This window comes from Nipponia nippon, unplaced genomic scaffold (assembly GCF_047370975.1).
Source record: "Nipponia nippon isolate SJK-2023a ecotype South Korea unplaced genomic scaffold, ASM4737097v1 scaffold_22, whole genome shotgun sequence".
Classification (NCBI taxonomy): Eukaryota; Metazoa; Chordata; class Aves; order Pelecaniformes; family Threskiornithidae; genus Nipponia; species Nipponia nippon.
Window position 1 is genome coordinate 8,816,055 of NW_028262339.1, and position 22,269 is coordinate 8,838,323.

Here is a 22,269-nt window from a genome sequence, read left to right on the forward strand (position 1 = left end):
CATCACTCCAAACTCCCACCAGAGAGTTGCAGAGAGCAATGACACCCACTTTGCCTTCCCTTCCCCAGACCATAACCCCAGCACTCACAGCATCTCCTCCTTGGTCCCAACCTCCAGCCCCTCATCATCTCAGAGGCCTCTACTGAACCACATCCAGAGAAAGGCACGTTTCGGAGAGGGCCACTGAGCTGGGGACCAGCTGGACATAGCTGGACACAGCCAGTTCCTGGGACAGGACTGGAGGCATGCAGGGGTGCTGGTGGAGCACAGCATTGAAAGCTCTCCATCATCTCTACAAGAGTAGAAGTACTTCATGACTGGAGAAAGGCAAAAATCATGGCTAACTTCAAAGAGGGCAAGAAGGAGGTTTGGAAAGCTAAAGGTTGAGCAGCTTCCACCCAATCCCCAGAAAAGAGATGGGGTACGACCTGGGCACATGATGGTCCAGGCCCACGGAGGACATGGTGGTGGCTGGGGGGAGCCCAGTGGGATTTACCAAGGGCAAGTGGTGCCTGCCCAAACTGCCTGCTGCCATGGGAGCACTGGGCTGGGGATGAGGGGAGAGCAATGGGGGCCATTTATTGTGACCCTTCAAGGTCTGGGACATGGTTTCCTATGGTGTCCTCACTGGCAGAGTGGGGAGATGTGGCCAGGAGAAGGGGAGAAGAGCAAGAGCTCAAGCTGCAACATGGAAACTCCTTTTAGGCATTAGGGCAAACATTTCTGCACAACAACAATGCTCAAACCCCGGAGCAGAGCACAGAGAGGGGGAACCTCCATCCTGGATGGGGCCAGCCCCAGAGCAACCTGTTCCCATGTCGAAGTCGGCCCCTCTCTCCCCTGTCCCAGTGATTTGGGTCAGTTCTCGGTACACTGAGACCTGCAGCTCTGCCATGGCCCAGCCGAGTGCCCCAACCCCAAGCTGCACCACCCCACTGTGGTCCCAGGGGACCCTGAGTGGTTTCGGGCCATGGAGATGGACAGGATGGCAGCACTGGGGCCAATGGCAGGCTGCCGGTCCCCACAGCTGTGCTTTCCTGCGCCTATCTTCTGCACTTCACAGCAAACTTCTGCTTCTGCAGAATCCGGCTGCACTTCTCCTTTGTAGCCCTGAAAGAGGGGGTGACTGCAGCGGAGCAGGAGCCACTGGGACGGTCAGGGCAGCCCAGGGCATGGCCTATAGCGTGGTCTATGAGGACCTGAGATCTGCCATGGCTCCACTGCTCACCACCCCCGCCTGCCCCGCAGCGCCCTCTGAGGCCTAGAGCCCCTACGAGAACGTGCAGCTGGGGCCCGTGCTTGTGGCAAGCAGTCCAGGTGAGAGCCCGGCTGCGACCGCCACCATGGGGAAGATGGGTTGGGGGGGGTCACTGGGCGGTGGCAGGCGGGATTCAGGGTGATGCCCATGGCTGCCCATCTCTTGCAGGGTGCTGGCCCCAGCGGCGGCACATCCCTGCGGGGCTGGTGGCAGCCAGCCTGCTGCTGCTGGTGGCCACTGCGGCCCTGGGGGCTTGCTGTGAGTCGGGGCAGGGGCGGTGGGGCGGGGGGCAGCTGGGGAGGGGGGGAGGAGCTCGCCAAGCCACTTTCCATCATATACCAGCAGTTCTGGTCAACCAGGGAGGTCCCAGATGACTGGAAGTTAGCTAATGTGACGCCCCTCTACAAGAAGGGTCGGAAGGAGGATCCGGGGAACTACAGGCCTGTCAGCCTGACCTCGGTGCCGGGGAAGGTCATGGAGCAGATCATCTTGAGTGCCATTACGCGGCACATGAGGGACAACCGGGGTATCAGGCCCAGCCAGCATGGGTTCATGAAGGGAAGGTCCTGCTTGACTAACCTGATCTCCTTCTATGACAAGGTGACCTGCTTAGTGGATGAGGGGAAGGCTGTGGATGTTGTCTACTTGGACTTTAGTAAGGCCTTTGACACAGTCTCCCACAGGATTCTCCTGGAGAAGCTGGCTGCTCACGGCTTGGATAAGTGCACTCTCCACTGGCTAAATGGCCGAGCCCAGAGAGTGGTTGTGAATGGAGTCAAATCCAGTTAGCGGCCAGTCATGAGTGGTGTTCCCCAGGGCTCAGTGTTGGGGCGGGTCCTGTTCAATATCTTCATTGATGATCTGGATGAGGGAATTGAGTGCACCCTCAGGAAGTTTGCAGATGACACCATCTGGTGGTGGCTGGGGGGAGCCAGGCAGGATTTACCAAGGGCAAGTGGCACCTGCCTAACCTGCCTGCCTGCTGCCATGGGAGCACTGGGCTGGGGATGAGGGGAGAGCAATGGGGGCCATTTATTGTGACCCTTCAAGGTCTGGGACATGGTTTCCCATGGTGTCCTCGCTGTCAGAGTGGGGACATGTGGCCAGGAGAAGGGGAGAAGGTGGGTGGAAACCTGGATGGTGGGACAGCTGCAGGGGGGTGTCAGCAGTGCCCTGTCCAGCTGGCAACATCCCTGCAGGGTCAATCCTGGGGCCAATGCTCCTTGAAGCCTTCACCGGTGCCCTGGATGATGGGATGGGGATGGCCTCAGACAGCTGAGGGGCAATACCAAACTGGGCAGTGGTGGGTATATTGGAGGGCAGGACTGATGTTCAGAGGGGCCTGGAGAAATCAGCTGATGGGAGCCTGCTGATGTTGGATGGGGAAAGGGTGAGTCCTTGTATTAGGTTTGCGTGGCAAAGTTTTGGTAGCGGGGGGGCTACAGGGGTGTCTTCTGTGAGAAGATGCCAGAAGCTTCCCCTATGTCTGATAGAGCCAGTTCCAGACGGCTCCAAGATGGACCCACCACTGGCCAAAGCTGAGCCAATATCAGTGACATTGGTAGCGCCTTTGTGATAACATATTTAAGAAGGGGGAAAAAAAAATCTGCACAACAGCAACTGCAGCCAGAGAGAGGAGTGAAACTATGTGAGAGAAACAACCCTGCAGACACCAAGGTCAGTGAAGAAGGAGGGGGAGGAGGTGCTCCAGGCACCAGAGCAGAGATTCCCCTGCAGCCCATGGTGAAGCAGGTTGTCCCCCTGCAGCCTATGGAGGTCCACAGTGGAGCAGATATCCACCTGCAGCTTGTGGAGGACCCCACACTAGAGCAGGTGGATGCGCCTGAAGGAGGCTGTGACCCTGTGGAGAGGAGCCCACGCTGGAGCAGGTCTTCTGGCAGGACTTGTGGCCCCGCAGGAGACCCATGCTGGAGCAGTCTGTTCCTGAAGGACTGCACCCTGCAGAAAAAACCCCCATGCTGGAGCAGTTCATGAAGAACTGAAGCCCATGGGAAGGATGCATGTTGGAGAAGTTCATGGAGGATTGCCTCCTGTGGGTGGGAACACACGCTGGAGCAGGGGAAGAGCGTGAGGAGGAAGGAGCGGCAGAGACATGTGATGAACTGACTGCAACCCCCATTCCCCATCCCCCTGTGCCACTCAGGGGGAGGAGGTAGAGAATTTGGGAGAAAAGTTGAGCCTGGGAAGAAGGGAGGGGTGGGGGGAAGGTGTTTTAAGATTTTTTCTTATTTCTCATTATCCTACTCTGATTTGATTGATAATAAATTAAATTAATTTCCCTGAGTTGAGTCTGTTTTGCCCGTGGCAGTAATTGCTGAGTGACCTCCCTGTCCTTATCCCAACCCACGAGCTTTTCGTTATATTTTCTCTCCCCTATCCAGCTGAGGAGGGGGAGTGACAGAGCGGCTTGGTGGGCACCTGGCAGCCAGCCAAGATCAACCCACCACAGTCCTGCAGCTGGGAAGGAGAAACCCCACGCGTCAGGATGGGCGAGCAAGCAGCCGTGCTGAATGGGCCTGGGGGACCTGCGAACCAGAGGCTGGACAGGAATCAACAGTGTCGTTGTGGTGACAGAGCCCAATGACACTGTGGGCTGTGGTGGCTGGAGCTCAGATCTCCAGGGGAAGGGAGCCTGCTCCTCTGCGGGCACTGGGGAGACCACGTCTGGGCTCCCCAAGAGAAGCCAGACACAGCAAGTCCTTGTTTCAAACAATAGCTGAGATTGCAGGAGATCTCCTGTAATCCTGTTCCAGCCTCTCAGCCTTGCCATGCTGTGGCCTGCCTCCACCGGCCTCCTTCCACACCTCCTCTCTCACGAGCTGCCCAAGTCCAGCTTAGCAAAGTGGTTCCCACCTCCCTCATCGCCCCCCTGGCAGCTCAGGGCTCGCTGGTCCCACCATGGTCTTAGGGATCTTTCCCCCATGGTGGCAGGGCTCTCCCCTTTCCCCCATGTTCCCAAGCCTCCTCAGTGCTCCCCCATCTCTCCTCACTGTACCCCCATTTCCTCCCATGGCTTCAGGACACCCTCATTTGCCTCCCACGATCTTGGGGTTCTTTGCTGCACCCTCAAATCCCCCATGGCCTCAGGGCTCCCTTATTCACCCCCCCCCCCATGGTCTCAGGGTTCTTCACTGCACCCCTTTTTCCCCCATGGTCTCAGGGATCCTCATTGCACCTCCATTTCCTCCACAGTCTCAGGGCTTCCTCATTTGCTCCCCATGGTCTCAGGGCTCCCCAGCACTCCCCCATCTCCCCCATGGTCTTAGGGCTTCCCAGCAGTTTCTCATGCTGATGGCACCACTGCCTGTACCTTCCCTGGGAAAGGCCCAGCCCAAAGCCCTGGGCAGGTGATGGAGGCAGGACAAAGGGCAGGACGAGAGCTGTCAATGCTGAGGGAACAGCCAAGGGACAGGCAGTAAATCCACAGGACTCCCTGAAGAGGACAGGTCAGGGACACCAATGGCACTGTCATCCCCCAGCTCCAAAAAGATGCAAATGGCACATCCCGCACCAGTGCACCACCAACAGCCTCAGGGGAGCATGGCAGGCGAGAGCTGGGCTCCGCACTGGAGTCCTGGGTCACTGCAAGCTGTGCTGGCCAGGGCACGTAGGGACATGCGCCTGGGTCTGGAGGGCTGGTGCAAGGTGGTATAAGTATATGCATGAGTGTGAGAGGGCAATAAGGTCTGTTTTCCATGAGCCTTGCTTTAAAATACAGACACCCTTTCCCAGCACTTTGCAATGCGGTTGAGGCAACGCGTGCACAGGGGAGAGGGTCTCGGGGTGCACCTCCAGCTCCTGTCCCCAAGTCCTGTGACGGAGCAGGGTGGCAGCACAGTCACTCCTTGACCAGGAGAGGAAGGAGGGTCTTTGGTGTGCTACTCAGCTCTGGGGGCTGCTCGCATATCCACTGATACTTTCTCCTGCATTTTGAACTCTCTATTTTCCCATTAGCTGATAGCCCGTGGTCTGCAGAACAGGCGTACCTAGGAGAGAGGGCACATCTCAGCAGCAACAGCATCCCCACCATGGACACCTCTTTCCGCAGCAGCTGAATGGATTTCTCTTTGCAGTACTTCTGGATCTCCCACCAGGTCTTCTTTTCCACCGAGATGAAGAGGCACTTGCCCCTGTACAGCACCCTGAGGGGCAGCAATCTGGGGGCAGGGGAACAGCTCAGGCAGTTGCCTGCCCGAAGATACTCAGAGGGCTCAGCCTGGCCGGGATTGGCCCCCACATCTCCCCAACAGCATCACTGCCCATCTCCCCACAGCCCTACCTGTATTCACACAGGCACATAGGCACACTGTGCTCTCACTGGCCCTGAGCTTCCCCCATGTCTCCTGCATCTCCTTCACCAGCACAGACAGCTCCCGCCTGGCACGCCCCAGCTCGGCGTCCCAGCTCCCCAGCTCCAGCCGGCTGCTGTTGCCCTCCCACCACGCTCACTGTAGCTCTGCTCTGGCCCACGCTAGCTCCAGCCACATCTGCTCCAGGCTCTGCTCCTGCATGCTCACCTCCTGCAAGAGGCAGCCCCACTTGGCTGCATGCTCATGGGAGGCATCCCACAGGTTGTGGGTGACCTGCCAGTCTGGGGACAGGCTGAGTGAGCTGAGGCATGGGGATGGGACAGTCCAGGCAGGGGACACGGGACTGCCCCTGCTCAGGGGGCTGGGTGGGCATGGCCCTTGCAAGGGCGAGTGGGAGAAGTGTCTGACTGTGGGCAGAGACAGTCCTGGGGGTGCCAGTGGGATGGGTAAGGAAGCCCCAACAGTGTCAAGGAGAGGGGAGGCAGTGGGAGGTAATGGGAAGGCAATGGGAAGGCAATGGGAAAGCAATGGAAAGGCAATGGGAGGAAATGGGGAGACAGTGGGAAGGCAATGGGATGGGAAAGGGAAGGGAAAGAGAAGGGAAAGGGAAGGGAAAGAGAAGGGAAAGGAAACGTGATGGAAAGGGAAAGGGAAGGCAATGAGAAGGCAAGGGGAAGGCAGTGGGAGGCAGTGGGAAGGCAGTGGGAGGCAGTGCAGGCAGATGGAGGGCAGCTCAGGGCAGCCAAGCAAGAAGCAGCATTGCCCCGGGACCCCATCCCTGGGCACCCTCTGGCCCCAACCTCCCCCCAGAAGTCTGGCCCTCACCCAGCCCCAAACCCACTCCCGGTGCCCCCCTCCCCAGCTGCCCCCTGCCCCACCGCCCCGACTCACAGCAAGCCCCCAGGGCCGCGGTGGCCAGCAGCAGCAGCAGCAGGCTGGCTGGCAGCAGCCCCACAGGGATGCGCCACCGCCAGGGCCAGCACCCTGCAAGAGGTGGGCAGCCACGGGCATCACCCTGCATCCCCGCTGCTGCCACCTGGTGACCCCCCCAACCCATCTTCCCCATGGTGGCGGTCGCAGCCGGGCTCTCACCTGGGCTGGTTGCCACAAGCACGGGCCCCAGCTGCACGTTCTCGTAGGGGCTCTAGGCCTCAGAGGGCTCTGTGGGGCAGGCGGGGAAGGTGAGCAATGGAGCCGTGGCAGATCTCAGGTCCTCATAGACCACGCTATAGGCCATGTGGGTGAGTACTGCCCTGGGCGGCAGCAGTTCGGGGACTCGGTCCTGCCCTGCTCCGCCACGGTCAAGTGGCAAGCTATGGCCAAGTCTGTGTGGGGTGGAGCCACTTCTTCATGTGCAGACAAGCAGAAGTAGTCGCATTATTTGCAAAAAAGTGGTTTTATTTCTGAGGCCGCTCTCACTTTGGGGGGAGAACAAGCTCCGTCCCAGGCAGCACGCTCTGCATCCACCTGCGAGGAGCCCCTGGAGCCCATGTGTAGTGGCCACAGTGGGGCCGTGCCCTGCCATGCTTCACCTTCCCCTTCCCACCCCCTGCCAGGAGAGAGAGGCTTGGTCCTCCACATGTGCCAGGAGGGACACCCAGAGATGTCCATGCAGTAGCTGCATGCTGCTGGCACGACCCAGGTGGTCTCTATTGAACCTGTAACAGCCCCCAGGACCAAACCCCTCCAAGCCAAGCCCCAGCAGGCCTTTTAGGCTCTTGTGCATCACCTAGCCTCAAAGCAAAGTGTGTTTGCTGCAACCTCTGCAGACTGAGCAGGCACCAGGAGACAAGCTGCTGCTCGGCCCAAGTCCTCTGCAGGACTGGGAAGGCAAAGGCTGAGAAGCATAAATTCCAGGCAGCCACCATGATCAGAAAGCCCAGAGCTTTGGGGGACCTGCTCCAGCCTGCACAGGAGCTGCTCCACGCTGCCACCAGGCCATGGAAACGCTTGGGTTGATACTGGCTCCTGCCACTTCCTTCAGTGCCACGGCAGCTGCCATTTCCCACTGGGCAGAGATGTGACCGAATCAGTGAGCCGGAGGAGGCACATCCTCCATTCCACCAACCTCATTCTCCAAAGCCAGCCAGTGTCTGAGTGCCAGAGTTTATTGGCAAAGTGCAGAGATCTGGGGGGCTGAAGAGCTCTGGGTGAGGAGGCAGCAGTGTCCAGGGATGCCCGTGTGCTTGGATTGAGCAGGGCTACAGGGGGGCACAGGGTGGTGGGACAGCTGGGCTGGAGGTCGCCATGGTTACCAAGGCCCCACAGAGGTGTAGGTGGTATTTCCCCAGAGGAAAGCAGGGGGTGAAGACCAGAGCCACTGCAAGGCTGCTGCGCTCTTCTCGCAAACACAGCCGTGGGCTTCCCTGCAGAGGCTGCCAGACAGCCTCGAGCCTGACACCCTGACACAGACCAGGAAGGAGCTGGTGGAGCACTGGATTGGGAAGACCCTGCAGGGAGAGAGCGGGCTGAGACGGGATGGGCGGGATGGGCAGGATGGGCTGGGGCTGGCCTGTCAGCAACTCCTCCAGCCAGGGACCAGAGGCTGCGCAGACATGCTGTGGGGGCAAAGCTCGTCCTCCCCATGGAGCAGTGTCCCCTGCCACCCTCCTCCCGATTAGGACACATGCTCTGATTTCCCCCCCACCCTACCCCTGCCTGCTTGGCATGCAGCCCCCAGCCCCATCATGTACGCAGCACCCCCAGGCCCCTCCTGGCAGGGCTCAGCACCAGTTGCACCAAGAAAAGCACCATGCTGGGAACCTGCTTTTGGGGGACCCCCCAAACCCCTCACCCAAGCAGGGTGGGGTCAGGCCCCTGCAGTCTTCCCTTCCTTAAAATGCCCCAGTGCAGCCCTGGGGAATTGAGAGGTGGCCAAGATATGGAACATGCCCCTGCCCTCTGGTGGGCTGCCTATTCCCCCCCCCCCGGTCACCTCCCCGAGCCCTGGTGTTGGACCCTCAGCAGCCCTGGCTGGGGACAAGCTGACAGCCTCACCCCTTCAGTGCAGTGCCATCCAGCCACTTCCAGTCAGACCTGGAGCCGTCCTGCTTCAGCCCCACATGGAAGACCTCCATGTTGGCCATGCACACCAAGAAAGCCTAGCGTGGGAGAGGACCCACATGAACTCCCTGGGGGGACACCCAGCCCCAGCCACATGATTAGCAACGGGGGCTGTGCAGTTCGGGTACAGCATTGCCAGTTCCCTGCCTGGAGGCTTGGCTTGGCTTTGGGCACGTGGGCCAGAGATGGGGAGCTGAGACAATGCTGGTGATGGCTGGGTGACTGCTGAGGGACCTTGAGGTGGTCACCAACGCAGCCCGATGCCTGTGGGGGGTTGGACTGGCCAGGCTGGGTGCACTCACCAGGGTGGCGTTGGCTCAGACGGTGATCAGCTGTGCCCCTCTGGAGCAGCAGTCCTCTCTGCTCTGCTCCCAGCTCTTTTTGGCAGAGAAGTAGTAGCACTGCCCCACATCCCAGAGCCAGCTGGCCAGGCAGAACTGGCATCACCCTGTACACCAGAAACACAGCCTGGGGGAGCAGCTGGGACGGGGCAGCTGGCAGGAGCTGCCACCAGCCCCCAGCCCAGAGGAAAGCAGGGTTGACAAGGGGCAGCCAGGGTGCCAACCAACCCAGTGTGCTCCTGCAGCTGCCCCATGGAGAGGACCCTCCATTTGCCCTTACTCTGGAGCCCAACTCCCACATCCCAGCCCCAGCTCCACAGCGGGAGCCCCAGGGGAGGGCTACACATTGGTTACACGAAGGTGCTGGCATTAGGCAGGTGGGTCGGGAGCTCCAGGTTTGGGGGTGTGATACAAACATAATTTGCAAAATGCTGAGAACGCAGTCAGGATTTTATCTTCACCAGAGGCTGGTTGAAAGAGAGCACCCAATGCCGTGCAGCATGCGGATGCTCGTGGCAGCCATGAGCCTGGTGTTGGTGGTGTGCCCAGGTGACACTGAGCCGCGCTGGGGTCATCTCTTCCGAAGGGGTCCCAGCAGTGCAGCCTGTTCAGCAGCGCTGGGGCAGCTCTCCATGCCGTGAGCCGGGGGACAGGCAGCAAGGGTGGAGGAAGACTTGGGGACACACACCACACATTCTGGAGTAGGGACAGATCCTGCCTCTTGAAAGGAGCAGCCAGGCCCTCTCCAAACCTCACCCAGGAGCCTGCCAGGCTCTCCTACCTCGCAGTGTCTGTCGCTCATAGCTGGGGCTCTCCTCCATGCTCCAGGGATCATGGGTGCAGCTTGCTTGTTGTCCTAAATCTACAGAAGACAAGCACAGGAGTGTCCCTACCAACCCTGGGCTCTTGCTCCCAGCAGCATCCAGTGCCCTCTCCCACGGGACAGCCCTGCAGCTGCGGCTAAGGGCGTCCCCCCCTTTAGGTAACCTGCCAGCCAAGCCTGCCAAGGTCCTTTGTGGCTTTTGCTGTGCTTGGGAGCCCATCACATGACAGGCTTTCAGGGAAAGAGCTTCTGCCTTTCAGTTTCAGTGTCACTGCTCTCCCTCCTGTCTTCATTTTGTTGCCATGGGATGAAGCAGGATGCCCCGGTGCTGTCCCTGAGCCTACACTGTCTCCCTACCTTCCTCTCCCAGCCAGGCAGGCGAGGTCTTGCCTTACCAATTTTCCTGCTTGCCCCAGAGCCCAGAAACCCACAATGCCCTTGGCCCCAAGCAGGAGGGCCCAGCTTCATGGGCAGGCTGAAGCTCTGCTGCCTGCTGCAGCAGGGCCAGGGCAGCTGCCCCCTCCAGCAGCCCTGGGGCTCGGTGCCCCTCCAGCACACGGACCCCACAGTGCCAACCTCAAGCCCACTGCCAGAGAGGTCTGGGCACAAGTGAGTACTCACAGTGGAAGCTCAAGCCAACAAGGATGATTTGTGCCAGCAGCAGCAGCAGGGAGAGGAGAGCCAGGCTGAGGGTTGTCCAGCACCAGGGCAGCCACACCAGCTGCTGAGGAGCTGAGAGAGGGAGTTAACCTGGGTCCTGGGGGCTTGGTGGGAGCGGTGGGGAGTACCCAGCCAGGAAAGGTCTGTGAGCCCTGGGCAGGGTCTCAGAAGGCAGCAGGGGAGCCCAGGAAAACTGAGGGAGAGCCCATTTGCAGCACCTTGACCCTCCTAGAAGTTGTCTCCTTGCAGACAGTGCTTGGCATGGGGGGGAGGGGAGAGCAGAGCAGGAGGTGCCTGTGTGTGCTGTGCCACACAGCTGGGGTGCAGTGAGCATCCTCTGCCCTTGAGCGCCTCCTGCCCCCCACCCTGAGAGCAGGGAGTCTGCAACAGGGCTGGAGAGGAGCTGTTTGGGAGAGGATACCCGAAAGGAGGGAGCAGGGGGAGCAGGGCTGGGGGAACGGCCCTGCAGAAGGCAAGGGACTGCAGGAGGGCAGGGGTGTCAGCGGCAGGGAGCAGCGTGCCATTACCTGGTGTGGGGGGCAAGCACAGATCAGCGTACGTGACCCCCTCTTCCATCCCTCCCTTGGTCTCTCACTCTGCGCCCCACGGGGGAAGCGGCAATCCCCTCCCAGCCCCCTTTGGCAGCCGGGTATGACGTGAAATGGAAAGTGTCACTTCCTGGCAGGGTCCCCAGAGGCACCACCTGGGCCACAACCCTGAGGGGTTGTGTTGTGGCACTGCCAGTGCCCGGGGCAAGGGGGAGCCCCGGCTAGGCTGGCACCCAGGCTTTCCCAGCACGAGGGAACCCCACACACCCAGCTATAGGGCAGTGAGTGGTGGGGACAGCTGCTACCTCAGACGTGGGGCCAGGGCTGGGCTAGGCAGCTGTGTGGAGGCTGCTTCCCCTGCCCTGACCCCTCAGCGCTCAGCAGATCTGCCCTGGGGACTGTGCAGGGGACCTGGGAATCCTTGGGGAGCAGGACACGGGGCCCTGTCCGCGTCCCCAGGCTCCGCGCTCTCAGAAGCATCAAGGCCATGGGGTGTTTGCTCAGATGTGGTTTCTGCTGCCTTTTTTGCATGGGGCTGCAGCTGCATCTCAGCTCTGGAAAGTCGGGATGCCTTGATGGGCATCCCTGCCGTGCTCTCGGGGGTGGGGGGCAGAGTCCCCCAGCCCCCTAGGGGTGGTCCTGCCCCGGGCTCCCTGCCGCACCGCGCACCTCCACCCCTACAGCCGGGCAGGGCAGGAGCGGGGATGCCTTCGGGCAGGCAACGACCCCCTCCGCTGGACTGGTGTGTGATGGGAGGATGGCAGGACCAGGACTACGTTTCCCAGCGGCTCCTCCCGGGGCTGCACATGCTCGATGCCCTCGGGAGCGCACGGCCGAGCCCCGGGGCTGAGCCCTGCCCATCCCAGCCTCACCACCGCCCCGGGGCCGAGCTTTCCCCCGGCACCCACCCTCGCCCCCAGCAGCATGCCCCGCGGGCAAGCCTGGATGCAGGCGGAGGTCAGCAGCCTACTGGCGCTGGTGGGGGGCTTGGGGGAGGCCGCCCTGCTCATGGCCTCCATGTCGCGACCCAACGAGGCGCTGTGGCGGGAGATCTCCCCGGGGGCTGGCGGCAGCTGGCTACAGGCGCAGTGTGGCCCAGTGCCGCTCCAAGTGGAAGGCGCTCAAGCAAGCTTTTCACTCGGAGCAGGAGACATGCCAGACGGCTGGCTGCCACTTGCCCTGCCTACCCCCACACTACCGAGCCATGAAGAGCATCTGGAAGGCAGCCGGACGGCCCGTCTTCGGCAAGCGGAGGATGCCAGGTGGGTGCCAGGGATGGGCAGGTGGGCTTGGCGGGTCGTGGGGCAGCTGGATGTGGGATGCTGGAGGAGCGCTGGTGCCACACAGCCACTTGGAGTCCCTTGATGATCTCTTTCTCTTCCTCTAGACCTGGTGAAGCTGCCCCCCAGGAAGTGCAGGTTGGCCCTCACCACCTGTTCTCCATCCTCACCAGAGACACCAGGTACCCGTGGGCTCAGGCAGCTGGAGTGGGGCTTGTCCCCACTATGGGGTGGCTGGGACCCCTCGTCTCCTGGTTACTGAAGCTCTTTTATGCACCCCCTCGCCCTCCCTCTGCAGAGCACAACGTTGGCGGGGACGCCCTGGGCATGCTGCTGTCCCCGCTGCTGCAGTGTGCGAAGGAGGAGCCAGAGAGCTGTAAGTACTGGTCTGCCCCACTGCACTGGGCTGCATGGCCACGCCTCCAGCCCAAGCCCACGCCAGCATGATGGGAATGGGGGGCTCAGAGGATCAGGGGTGTTTTCTTCCCAGGAGGGACCCATCGCATTGTGGTCCCTTGGCATGAATGCTCACAGATGGGGGTGTTGGGAGCTTTGGCTCCAAACTAGCCCCAGAGCGTGAGGGGATGAGGACAGCTGAGATGGGGCAGGAGGGGGTCCCCTGCTCTGACCCAGCCTCAGAGCATGCAAGGTTGCTGGCTGCCCTAGGGCAGGTTGTGGGGCTCAAGGTCTCTAAGGGACGGTGGCCCCGATCCAGCCCAGGGGGCTCTCGTGGCTGTGCGGCACTGCAGGGCATGTGACTCCCCTTCCTTCAGCAGGTCCTGGCTCCCCTCTTCCCCAGTAACACCATAAAGCTTTGGATGAGTTAGGACTGGGTGTGAGGGCCAGAGGTGCCTGCAGCTCCCCTGCCCTGCAGCGCACCCAGGGGCAGATCCTGCACCCCCCTCGCTGCGTGCTCTCCCAGGGGTTTGGCACTGAGGTGATGCAGGATACATCCCTGAGTCTGATTTGCATGGGTGCCCCAGCCAGCATCTGCACTGGGCAATTGCCTTCTGTCTCCCTAAATTCCCCCTGCAGTTTCAAGTGAATATGGGATTCTCCTTCATTTCCAGTTCTAATCTGTTGTGTAGCATTGCTGCGTGCTGCTCCCTTCCAGCCCAGAGGTGGCTGCATTGCAGTGGTGGGTGAGTGACTCCTGCTTCTGTATCTAGCTCATTAAATGCTTTGGAGCCCTGCAGGGTGCTGTGGAGCTGTGGCTAGGGCACGTCAGACTGTGGGGCTGGCTGGGGCAAGCCAAGCAGACCCCAGGCTGGTGGTGATCCCCTGGCAGGTCCCATCAGACGGCGCATCTCTCCTTTCTGCTCTCTCCCAGCAGCCAGTGGGGACCACATCGCTGGAGTGCTGCCCACTCCCCCCACCATGCCATGTAAGGCTTTCTTTGCCCCACTCGGCCTGGTAAACCCCCTCGGCCCCACGAGCAGGGTCTGATACGGTTCTCGTTGCAGACGCTGGTCGCTGCTTCCCTCCCCTTCCCCTCCTGGGTGAGTACCATGCCCAAGCGGCCATGCTTGTGTGCCCTGGGGCAGGACGCAGCTGCAGCTCACGGACTGGGTCTGCTCTCAAAGCTGTCACATTGCCCTGAAGCAGGAAAGAGCTGAGCAAAAGGCTGGTAAGGGTCTGCAGCTTTGAGCAAGTCCCCTGCTCCAGGGGGCAGCTCTGTCCTGTCCTGCCTTGCCCTGCCCGTGGGGACAGAGGGCAGGGGCTCCTGCAGGCAGTGCCCACCCGGGGTTCTGTGGCAGGATCAGGCTGAGCACGGGGCTTGGATGGCTCCAGCACCCTGGTTGCTCCCTCCATGCCAAACCATCATGGCAGGTTTCCCTGGCGAGACGTCCCCAGGGATGGGAAGAAGAAACCGAGTGCTGCCAGTGGCTGCCACAGCCCCGGGCTCCCCTGGGATGGCTGCTGTGATCGAGCAGCTGTCAGCAGGTGAAGAGGCGTCAGACACAAGCCTGCACGGTGGGTCTTCCCTGCAGTGTCCCAACAGCTGCACCACACGCAGGGCTCTTGGAGCTGTGGTGAGGGTTTGCTGCCGCTGACCCCTCTCTTGCTGCAGGCTCTGGCATGGCGGGCTTGCTCCAGAGTGTCCAGCAGCTGCTGGTGCAGATCCTGCAGACGTCGCAGCAGCAGCAGGCACTGCTGGAGAGCCTGGCCAGCGACACCATCTCCCACCTCCACCTCCTCTCCCACAGCCTGGTGCAGGTGGGCGAGACCCTGCACCAGCTCCTGCTCTGGCTGCAGACCCACCCCGGCCCCCTCGGCCACTACGTCCCCAATGTGTCCCTTTTTGAGGGCAGGCCCCAGGTGCCCTGCTCCCCCAATGCTCCCCACACCTCCCCAGATCAGAAAGAGGAGCCTTGGGTGTCCCCTGCCGCCTGCTGCACCCCCCCGCAAGTGCCGCCATCCCCAGCCCCAGGGGCGACGGCTTCACTATGCAGCTGCCACACAAATCTTTATAGCAGAGGCCCCGGATATTTTGGAAGTTTATAGAAGAGACACATTTTAATAAAATTAAAAATAGTTTTTGTACCACCGGTGTCAATTGACCAATTCTTTCCCCCTCTCCGGGGGATGTTCCCCTTCTCACTTTCAAGATGAGCAGAAGGGGAATTTGGCTATTTATAGCCTCTGAGAAACTCCCAGGCTGCAGACCATGGGGCAGATGTACTTTCTCTGCCCCTGCTCACTCCTCGACAGCTTCCAGCTGGGCCTGGGGCCGGCAGGACCCTGGCCCGGAGGACGTGCTGCTGGGCTGCTGAGGGGAGTGAGGCTGCTGTTGGGGCTGGGGAGGGCAGGGAGCCTGGCTAGGGCACAGGCTGCATCCTTCTGCAAGGGAAGGGGCCAGGGTGGGTGATGCTGGGCAGCACCGGGGCTGGGAAGGCAGCATGTGCTGTGGCCATGGTCCCTTGGTCACCAGCTCCTTGGCGGGTCACTTCCAGCAGGTGAGCTGGGGGCTTGCAGCATGCTGCAGTGAGCCCCCTCCTGAGGGCTCAGGATGTGGATCACCATCAGGTAGTGGTAGCTGCAGATGTGCCACGGCACATTGTGCTTGGCAAAGTGGGTGCTGGCTCTCGCCCAGACCCCTGTCACCTCCGCCAGGATGCCCATGCAGGTGTCCTCCACGTGGATGGGGTAGACATACCAAGCCACCTCCAGGATCTTCTCAGCTGCATCCAGGGAGAGGATGTAGCTGATGATGCTGGCGTAGGGCAGGTAGACATCAGGGTGATAGTCCTGCTGTGCCACATACCGCTTGCTGGAGGGCTGGCGGATGACCTGCCGCTTCTCCTGGTAGAAGAGGGACTCCATGCAGAGGCCAGTCCACGCTGGGTCGAACGCGGCCAGGAAGATGGGCAGGTAGTCCAGTCCATGTTGAAGCAGTTGTCATCCATCTTTGGGTTGTAATGGGGCCAGCACTGCTCAGACGCCCACTTCAAGCTGTGCATGACTTTCAGGGTGAGGCTGCAGTACGTGTCCCTGTAGCTCCCCAGCAAGATGTCCCTGAACTCCTGCCCTTCCTGAGCACCCCATGCGTGGCTGGGCCATGGAGAGGGGCTGGGAGCATGGCCAACGGGGCCACCAGCGAGGCAGCCAGGGACGGCAGGGGCTATGGCACTGGCAAGTGGCAATGCCACAGCCCAGCTGGCATCTGGCAGGGGAGAAATGTGGGCAAGTGGTGCTGGGAAAGCCCGTTACCTCTCATGGTGCCATCCCTCATCCCACGCCAGCTGCAGGCCCTGGGTCAGAGAGAAGGTGGGATCCCTCTTCCTGAGCCCTGCTGCTTGCAACCAGTGAGGCGGCAGTGGGGGCAGTGAGGATGCAGCGGGAGCGCTGGGATCGCGGGCCGGGCTAGAGTGACAGCTCGGCAACCAATAGGAGATCAGGGAGGAGAGGCACGGGCTGAGGCCCGACTCACCGTCAGGGGTGTGGCTGAGGGGCACTCTACCCAATCGCAGAGGCTGCGGCGGAGCAAATGGCATCCTGGCTTGTATCAGGAATAGTGTGGCCAGCAGGACCAGGGAGGTGATAGTGCCCCTGTACTCGGCACTGGTGAGGCCGCACCTCGAGTACTGTGTTCAGTTTTGGGCCCCTCACTACAAGAAGGACATCGAGGGGCTGGAGCGTGTCCAAAGAAGGGCAACGAAGCTGGTGAAGGGTCTGGAGCACAAGTCTTATCAGGAGAGGCTGAGGGAGCTGGGGTTGTTTAGTCTGGAGAAGAGGAGGCTGAGGGGAGACCTTATTGCTCTCTACAACTACCTGAAAGGAGGTTGTAGTGAGGTGGGGGTCGGTCTCTTCTCCCTAGTAACAAGCGATAGGACGAGAGGAAACGGCCTCAAGCTGCGCCGGGGGAGGTTTAGGTTGGATATTAGGAAAAACTTCTTCACTGAAAGAGTGGTCAAGCATTGGAACAGGCTGCCCAGGGAAGTGGTTGAGTCTCCATCCCTGGAGGTATTTAAAGAATGGATAGATGTGGTGCTCGAGGACATGGTATAGATGGACTTGGCAGTGCTAGGTTAACGGTTGGACTCGATGATCTGAAGGGTCTTTTCCAACCTTGACGATTCCATGATTCTATGATTCTATAAACGCAGTGCGGCCAATCATGCAGCGGGGAGGGGCAGGGTGAGGGCAGGGGGGGCTCTCCTGTGACGTCACGAGAGTGGAGGGGCCCCCAGGGCGGGGAGGTCTGGGGCAGCCCCCGGGGCTCCTGCGGGGGCTCAGGCCCCGGCCCAATCCAGCCTGCCCCAGGGCTAGGGCATCGCCACCCCCTGGGGTGGGGATTGCCCCCCCAGAACAGAGGGTCGCCCCCTCGGGGCAAAGGGGATGACCCCCCCCCCCCCCCCCCCTCTGTTGCAGGGGAGCCTGGAATGGGCTGCTGGCCAGGCATGGGGGCGTCCTGCCAGGAGCACGCTATGGCACACACACTGCACCCCCTGCCCCGCCTCAAAAGCACCAGACTCAGCACAGCTTGGGGTGCCTCTTGACCTCCCCCCCCAGCTTGGGCACAGGGGAGTGCAAGAGGGGCAGTGGGGCAGGGCTGGACCCCAGCCCCTTTCTGGTGAGCCTCTGGCCCTGGGATGCAAGCAGGTGACCCACACTGTCACCAGGTGGTTTCAGCTGGCCACGAGAAGAGAAGAGAAGAGAAGAGAAGAGAAGAGAAGAGAAGAGAAGAGAAGAGAAGAGAAGAGAAGAGAAGAGAAGAGAAGAGAGAAGAGAAAAGAGTTCAGTTGGAAGGGACCTACAATGATCATCTAGTCCAACTGCCTGACCACTTCAGGGCTGATCAAAAGCTAAAGCATAGTATTAAGGGCATTGCCCAAATGCCTCTTAAACACTGACAGGCATGGGGCATTGACCACCTCTCTAGGAAGCCTCTTCCAGTGTCTGACCACCCTCTCGGTAAAGAAATGCTTCCTAATGTCCAGTCTGAACCTCCCCTGATGCAGCTTTGAGCCGTTCCCATGCATCCTGTCACTGGATCCCAGGGAGAAGAGATCAGCGCCTCCCTCTCCACTTCCCCTCCTCAGGAAGCTGTAGAGAGCAATGAGGTTGCCCCTCAGCCTCCTTTTCTCCAAACTAGACAAGCCCAGAGTCCTTACCTGCTCCTCATAGGACATGCCTTCCAGCCCTTTCACCAGCTTTGTTGCCCTCCTCTGGACGCATTCAAGGACCTTCACATCCTTCTTAAATTGTGGGGCCCAGAACTGCACACAATACTCAAGGTGAGGCCACACCAACAATAAATACAGTGGAGTAATTACCTCTTTTGACCAGCTGGTTATGCTGTGTTTGATGCACCCCAGGATGCGGTTTGCCCTCTTGGCTGCCAGGGTACACTGCTGGCTCATATTGAGCCTCCTGTCAACCAGCACCCCCAGATCCCTTTCTGCAGGGCTGCTCTCCAGCCACTCCTCTCCCAATTTATACTTGTGTCTGGCGATACTCTGTCCCAGGTGCAGAATCCGGCATTTTGACTTGTTAAATTTCATCCCATTAATCATTGCTCGATGCTCTAATCTATCCAGATCCCTCTGCAAGGCCTCTTGTCCCTCAAGAGAGTCAGCAGCACCTCCCAGTTTGGTATCATCAGCAAACTTGCTAATGGTGCATTCAATTCCTGCATCCAAATCGTTGATAAATATGTTGAACAGAACTGGCCCTAGGATTGAGCCCTGAGGAACACCGCTGGTGACTGGTCGCCAGCCAGATGCAGCCCCATTCACTACAACCCTCTGAGCCCTGCCCTTCAGCCAGTTCTTCACCCAGCGCACCGTGTACCTGCTCATTTCACAGTTGGACAACTTGTCCAGAAGGATGCTGTGAGGGACAGTATCAAAAGCCTTACTAAAATCCAGAAAAACTACATCCACCACCTTCCCTTCATCCACTAGGCGGGTGACCTTATCATAGAAGGATATCAGATTAGTTAAACAGGACTACTTTCCCTGTTGTGAACCCATGTTGACTGTGCCTGATGATTGCATTGTCCTTTAAATGCCTTTCAATAGCCCCCAGTATAATCTTTTCCGTAATTTTTCCAGGAACTGAGGTTGGACTAACAGGTCTGTGTTTTCCTGGGTCTTCCCTCACACCCTTCTTGTAAATTGGAATAACATTGGCTAGCTTCCAGTCAGCGGGGACCTCCCCAGGCTCCCAAGACCTCGGGTAGATGATTGAGAGGGGTCCTGCTGTAACATCCTCTAGCTCCTTCAATACTCTGGGATGAATCCCATCAGGCCCCATGGACTTGTGAACATTCAGCTGATACAGCTGGTCCCTTACAATTTCAGTGTCCACAAATGGAAAGTCACTGTTCCCACACTCGCTGTCCTCCAACTCAGAGAACTGGGCAGCCCAAGGTCTATCAGTATTATTAAAGACTGAGGCAAAAAACACATTGAATGCCTCCGCTTTTTCTTCACCCCTATTTGTCAGGTGACCATCTTCAACAAGTATCGGTCCAATGTTTTCTTTAGACCTCGTCTTGCTATTAACATACTTTAAAAAGTCCTTCTTGTTGTCTGAAACAACACTGGCCTGTTTCAGCTCTAATTGAGCTTCGGCCTTTCGTAGTCACTTTCCATGTAACTTCATCCTCTTTCCTGTGCTCTTCAGTTTGACACATCTCCCCTCCTTGAGGAATGCCCTTTTCTATCTGTCTGCCTGCTCCTTGGCCGTGCTGGCCCTGCAAATCTCGTTAAAGGACACGTTCATTTACTGGAAGTCTCCAGCATGCTGCTCTGAGCAATTCTTGTGCTGTCTGCAGGTGCTCTGTCCTTCTGGCTGCTCTATGAATTTCTTTTCGCAAGCTCCCTGATTTCTATGCAGTTCCCTTGATGAAGTTAAACACAACTCAAGTGGCTTTTCTGCTTGGCAGAGCAGCTCTTCAACAGCCTTCATCTAAATTGCTGGGGATAAAGTCCTGAGTCCAGCCCCCCTGCAGGTTTCCCCACCAGCATCTCCAAGAAATTCAATTACCACGGCTAAAAATCATGGTGCTTTACATCACTGCCACATTTTCCCAGTCTCCCATGCTACAGTGTCCCCCCCTCCCTGTCCACTGCTCCCCCCCCGGCATGCAACCATGGCAGCTGCTGTTTGTCCCTTGACACAGCACCCCTGTGATTCTCTGGTCCCTGCAGGTACTGCTAAACCATTTGTCCCTCATCTCCATGGGCCATGCACCCATACCCTCATGCAAAACTGTGCATTGCGTGACACCCTGCTGCTTTCTCACACTTCCAGGCGCTGTGGCACAGGGTGCTGCTGGGGCAATGCTGGTTCCTGATGCCCCAGGTCCATCCCAGATCCCCTTGTCTTGTAGGAATAAATGAGATATTGTGTTTTACTTTGACGAGATGCAGCTGTGGCCTTGAGGCTTGTTACAAACAAGTTTGTGAAACAAACAGAAAGGCAGAAAAATAAGGATGAGATTGGATACATCCCTGAAAGAGGAATTCGCGTGCACCAGCTTGAAGAACCAATAAGTAACGCTGAAGAGACGCGTGGACGCAAGACAGTAACCAATGAAATGGGTTTTGCTTGCTCGTGAACACTAGATCATATTATAAAAGGGATAGATTGTAAAAATAAAGTGTCTTCGCTTGTCTTCGCCTGAACTCATATGCAGAGTTCGTGTCTCATTCCCTTCAAATGATGACCCCGATGTGATCTGGAGGAGGCAGTGCTGCAAGTAGCGTCCGGAGGGAACCCCAGCTGAATGACTCAAGCTGACGGCAGGACCGCGGCTTTAATCCCGGGACACCACCTTAAGAAACAGGTGAGCAGCTGGGCAGTAATCATGGGAGCTAACATATCAGCTGAAGAAGAAGCTATAGTTAAACTTTTAATGCAGCTATTAGCGAAACGAGGAGTGAAGTATGACGCATATAAAATAAAATTATTACTGAAGTTCTTGCAAAAGCAAGGGGTTCCCTCTACAGTCTCTGCAGTATTTGATGTGAAAACTTGGGAACAGGCAAGGGAGACGATTTGGGAGGCGGCATCCAGAGGGGACACCACCGCCACCGAAGTCATGACCACTTGGCGATTAGTGACTGAGACCTTGCGCTAATGGCAAGCTGGAAAAAAAAAAAAAGAAAAAAAAAGATTAAAAAAAAGAAAAAAAAAGAAAAAAAGGAAAAAAAGAAAAAAAAAAGGTACAAAATGCAGACGCTCAAGCGGCGCAGATAAGGAATGATGAACTGAGTGAAAGCAAGCCCCAAGACAAGGAAGCTCTTATAGACTTGGGGGAAAAAGAAAAGAATGAGAACTTGGGTGAAACAAACAAGGGAACAGGACTCAGACCGCCTCCCCCAAGTTCCACTCCAATGAAACCCACTCCGTCCTGTCCCCCATGTCTGATGCAGCCGCCGGCGCCGCAGGCTGTACCACAGCCTGAGCGAGCCTTCGACCCCCGGGATCGGTGGGAGCAGCTCCGTAGGGAAGCGTTGAAAGATGGAGAAACCACGGGGTTCGCGTTTCCGGTGCGGGTACAAGATAATAGCAGCCACCCCCCCCCCCGTGCCGCCCCTACCCTCTGCGCCATTTTCTCCTTCACCTGCTCCTATGCCTTCAACACCTCTGCTGGCCCTTCCTATCCCTGCAATCAGTACCCCTCCACTTCCCCGCCCGCCCCAGCCCCTGCTGCGTCGGAACTCGTACTGCCTTTCTCTACTGCTTCTAATGCTGATACTCCACAAACCCATAATCAATTGCCGCCCGAGGAATGGGGAGGCGTCAGCCGCTGCTACAAGGTGGCAAAAGTTTAGACACCAAGCATTGCAAGCGGGAGATACAGCTTTTTGTTCAGCGGTAGCGTGTCCCGTCATACGCAGCAATGCAAATGTCCCCGATGAGCATGAACCTTTTGGCTATAATGTTTTAAAAGATCTACGACAAACAGTTGCTGCGCATGGACTGGGTTCTCCTTTTACACAATCCCTGCTATGGGGAATATTTACAAATGAAATAGTACCATTTGATATATGCACGCTTACTAATCTTATATTGACCCCAATGCAAAAGGTGATCTTTGAAAGCACCTGGCGTACCGCCTGCCAAAACGCCACAATTGTTAATATGCAGCAACAACAAGGCGACCCTTTACAAGGGGCAGGACTCCCCCACCTTATGGGGGATCCGCCGCTAAATCACCCAACGTTACAGGGACGGTTACAGCCAGAGATATTATCACAAGGCAGAGACCTTGCTTTACAGGCATTACTAAGAGTGCCGGATGCCGGAAGAGCAACAAAATCATTTACCTTAATAAAGCAAGGGACAGGAGAGGGATATATCTCATTCTTAGATCGTCTTAAAGAGGCTTTGGAAAAACAAGTTGAAAATGCAGAAGCAAGAGAGGTCCTACTCTTAAAATTAGCCTTTGAAAATGCGAATACGGACTGTAAAAAAGTGCTTTTGCCTCTAAAAAATCCCTCCTTAATGGA

General features: G+C 58.3%; 2 protein-coding genes and 1 pseudogene across 3 annotated transcripts; 2 read left to right on the forward strand and 1 right to left on the reverse strand.

The window, feature by feature from the left end:
- Window positions 1-7,840: 7,840 nt before the first annotated feature.
- Window positions 7,841-11,053, reverse strand: LOC148055484 (hepatic lectin-like; annotated as a pseudogene).
- A 929-nt stretch (window positions 11,054-11,982) lies between these two features.
- LOC148055485 (uncharacterized) lies at window positions 11,983-14,179 on the forward strand. 2 transcript variants are annotated; one of them, XM_087760483.1, is made up of 7 exons: window positions 11,983-12,286; window positions 12,412-12,486; window positions 12,603-12,680; window positions 13,375-13,446; window positions 13,635-13,688; window positions 13,768-13,931; window positions 14,135-14,179. In XM_087760483.1, exons 1-6 carry the CDS (start codon window positions 12,229-12,231, stop codon window positions 13,902-13,904), a joined length of 474 nt encoding a protein of 157 aa, XP_087616609.1. In that variant the 5' UTR covers window positions 11,983-12,228; the 3' UTR covers window positions 13,905-13,931; window positions 14,135-14,179. The 2 variants fall into 2 exon arrangements, with proteins under 2 accessions (XP_087616609.1, XP_087616610.1); XM_087760484.1 differs by lacking the exon at window positions 14,135-14,179 and having other exon boundaries at window positions 13,849-13,929.
- On the forward strand, window positions 14,175-14,809 carry LOC148055486 (uncharacterized). Its single transcript, XM_087760279.1, has 2 exons — window positions 14,175-14,278; window positions 14,376-14,809. Exons 1-2 carry the CDS (start codon window positions 14,218-14,220, stop codon window positions 14,807-14,809), a joined length of 495 nt encoding a protein of 164 aa, XP_087616405.1. The 5' UTR covers window positions 14,175-14,217.
- The last annotated feature ends 7,460 nt before the right edge of the window (window positions 14,810-22,269 follow it).

Excerpts from the sequence above, each read along its gene's own strand:
- LOC148055485 (XM_087760483.1), top strand. The coding sequence starts at position 12,229 with ATGAAGAGCATCTGGAAGGCAGCCGGACGGCCCGTCTTCGGCAAGCGG. Across the intron at positions 12,487-12,602 it reads ATCCTCACCAGAGACACCAG|AGCACAACGTTGGCGGGGAC; the intron begins GTACCCGTGGGC and ends CTCCCTCTGCAG. Across the intron at positions 13,447-13,634 it reads TGGCTGCATTGCAGTGGTGG|CAGCCAGTGGGGACCACATC; the intron begins GTGAGTGACTCC and ends GCTCTCTCCCAG.
- LOC148055486 (XM_087760279.1), top strand. The coding sequence starts at position 14,218 with ATGGCTGCTGTGATCGAGCAGCTGTCAGCAGGTGAAGAGGCGTCAGAC. Across the intron at positions 14,279-14,375 it reads GTCAGACACAAGCCTGCACG|GCTCTGGCATGGCGGGCTTG; the intron begins GTGGGTCTTCCC and ends CTCTTGCTGCAG.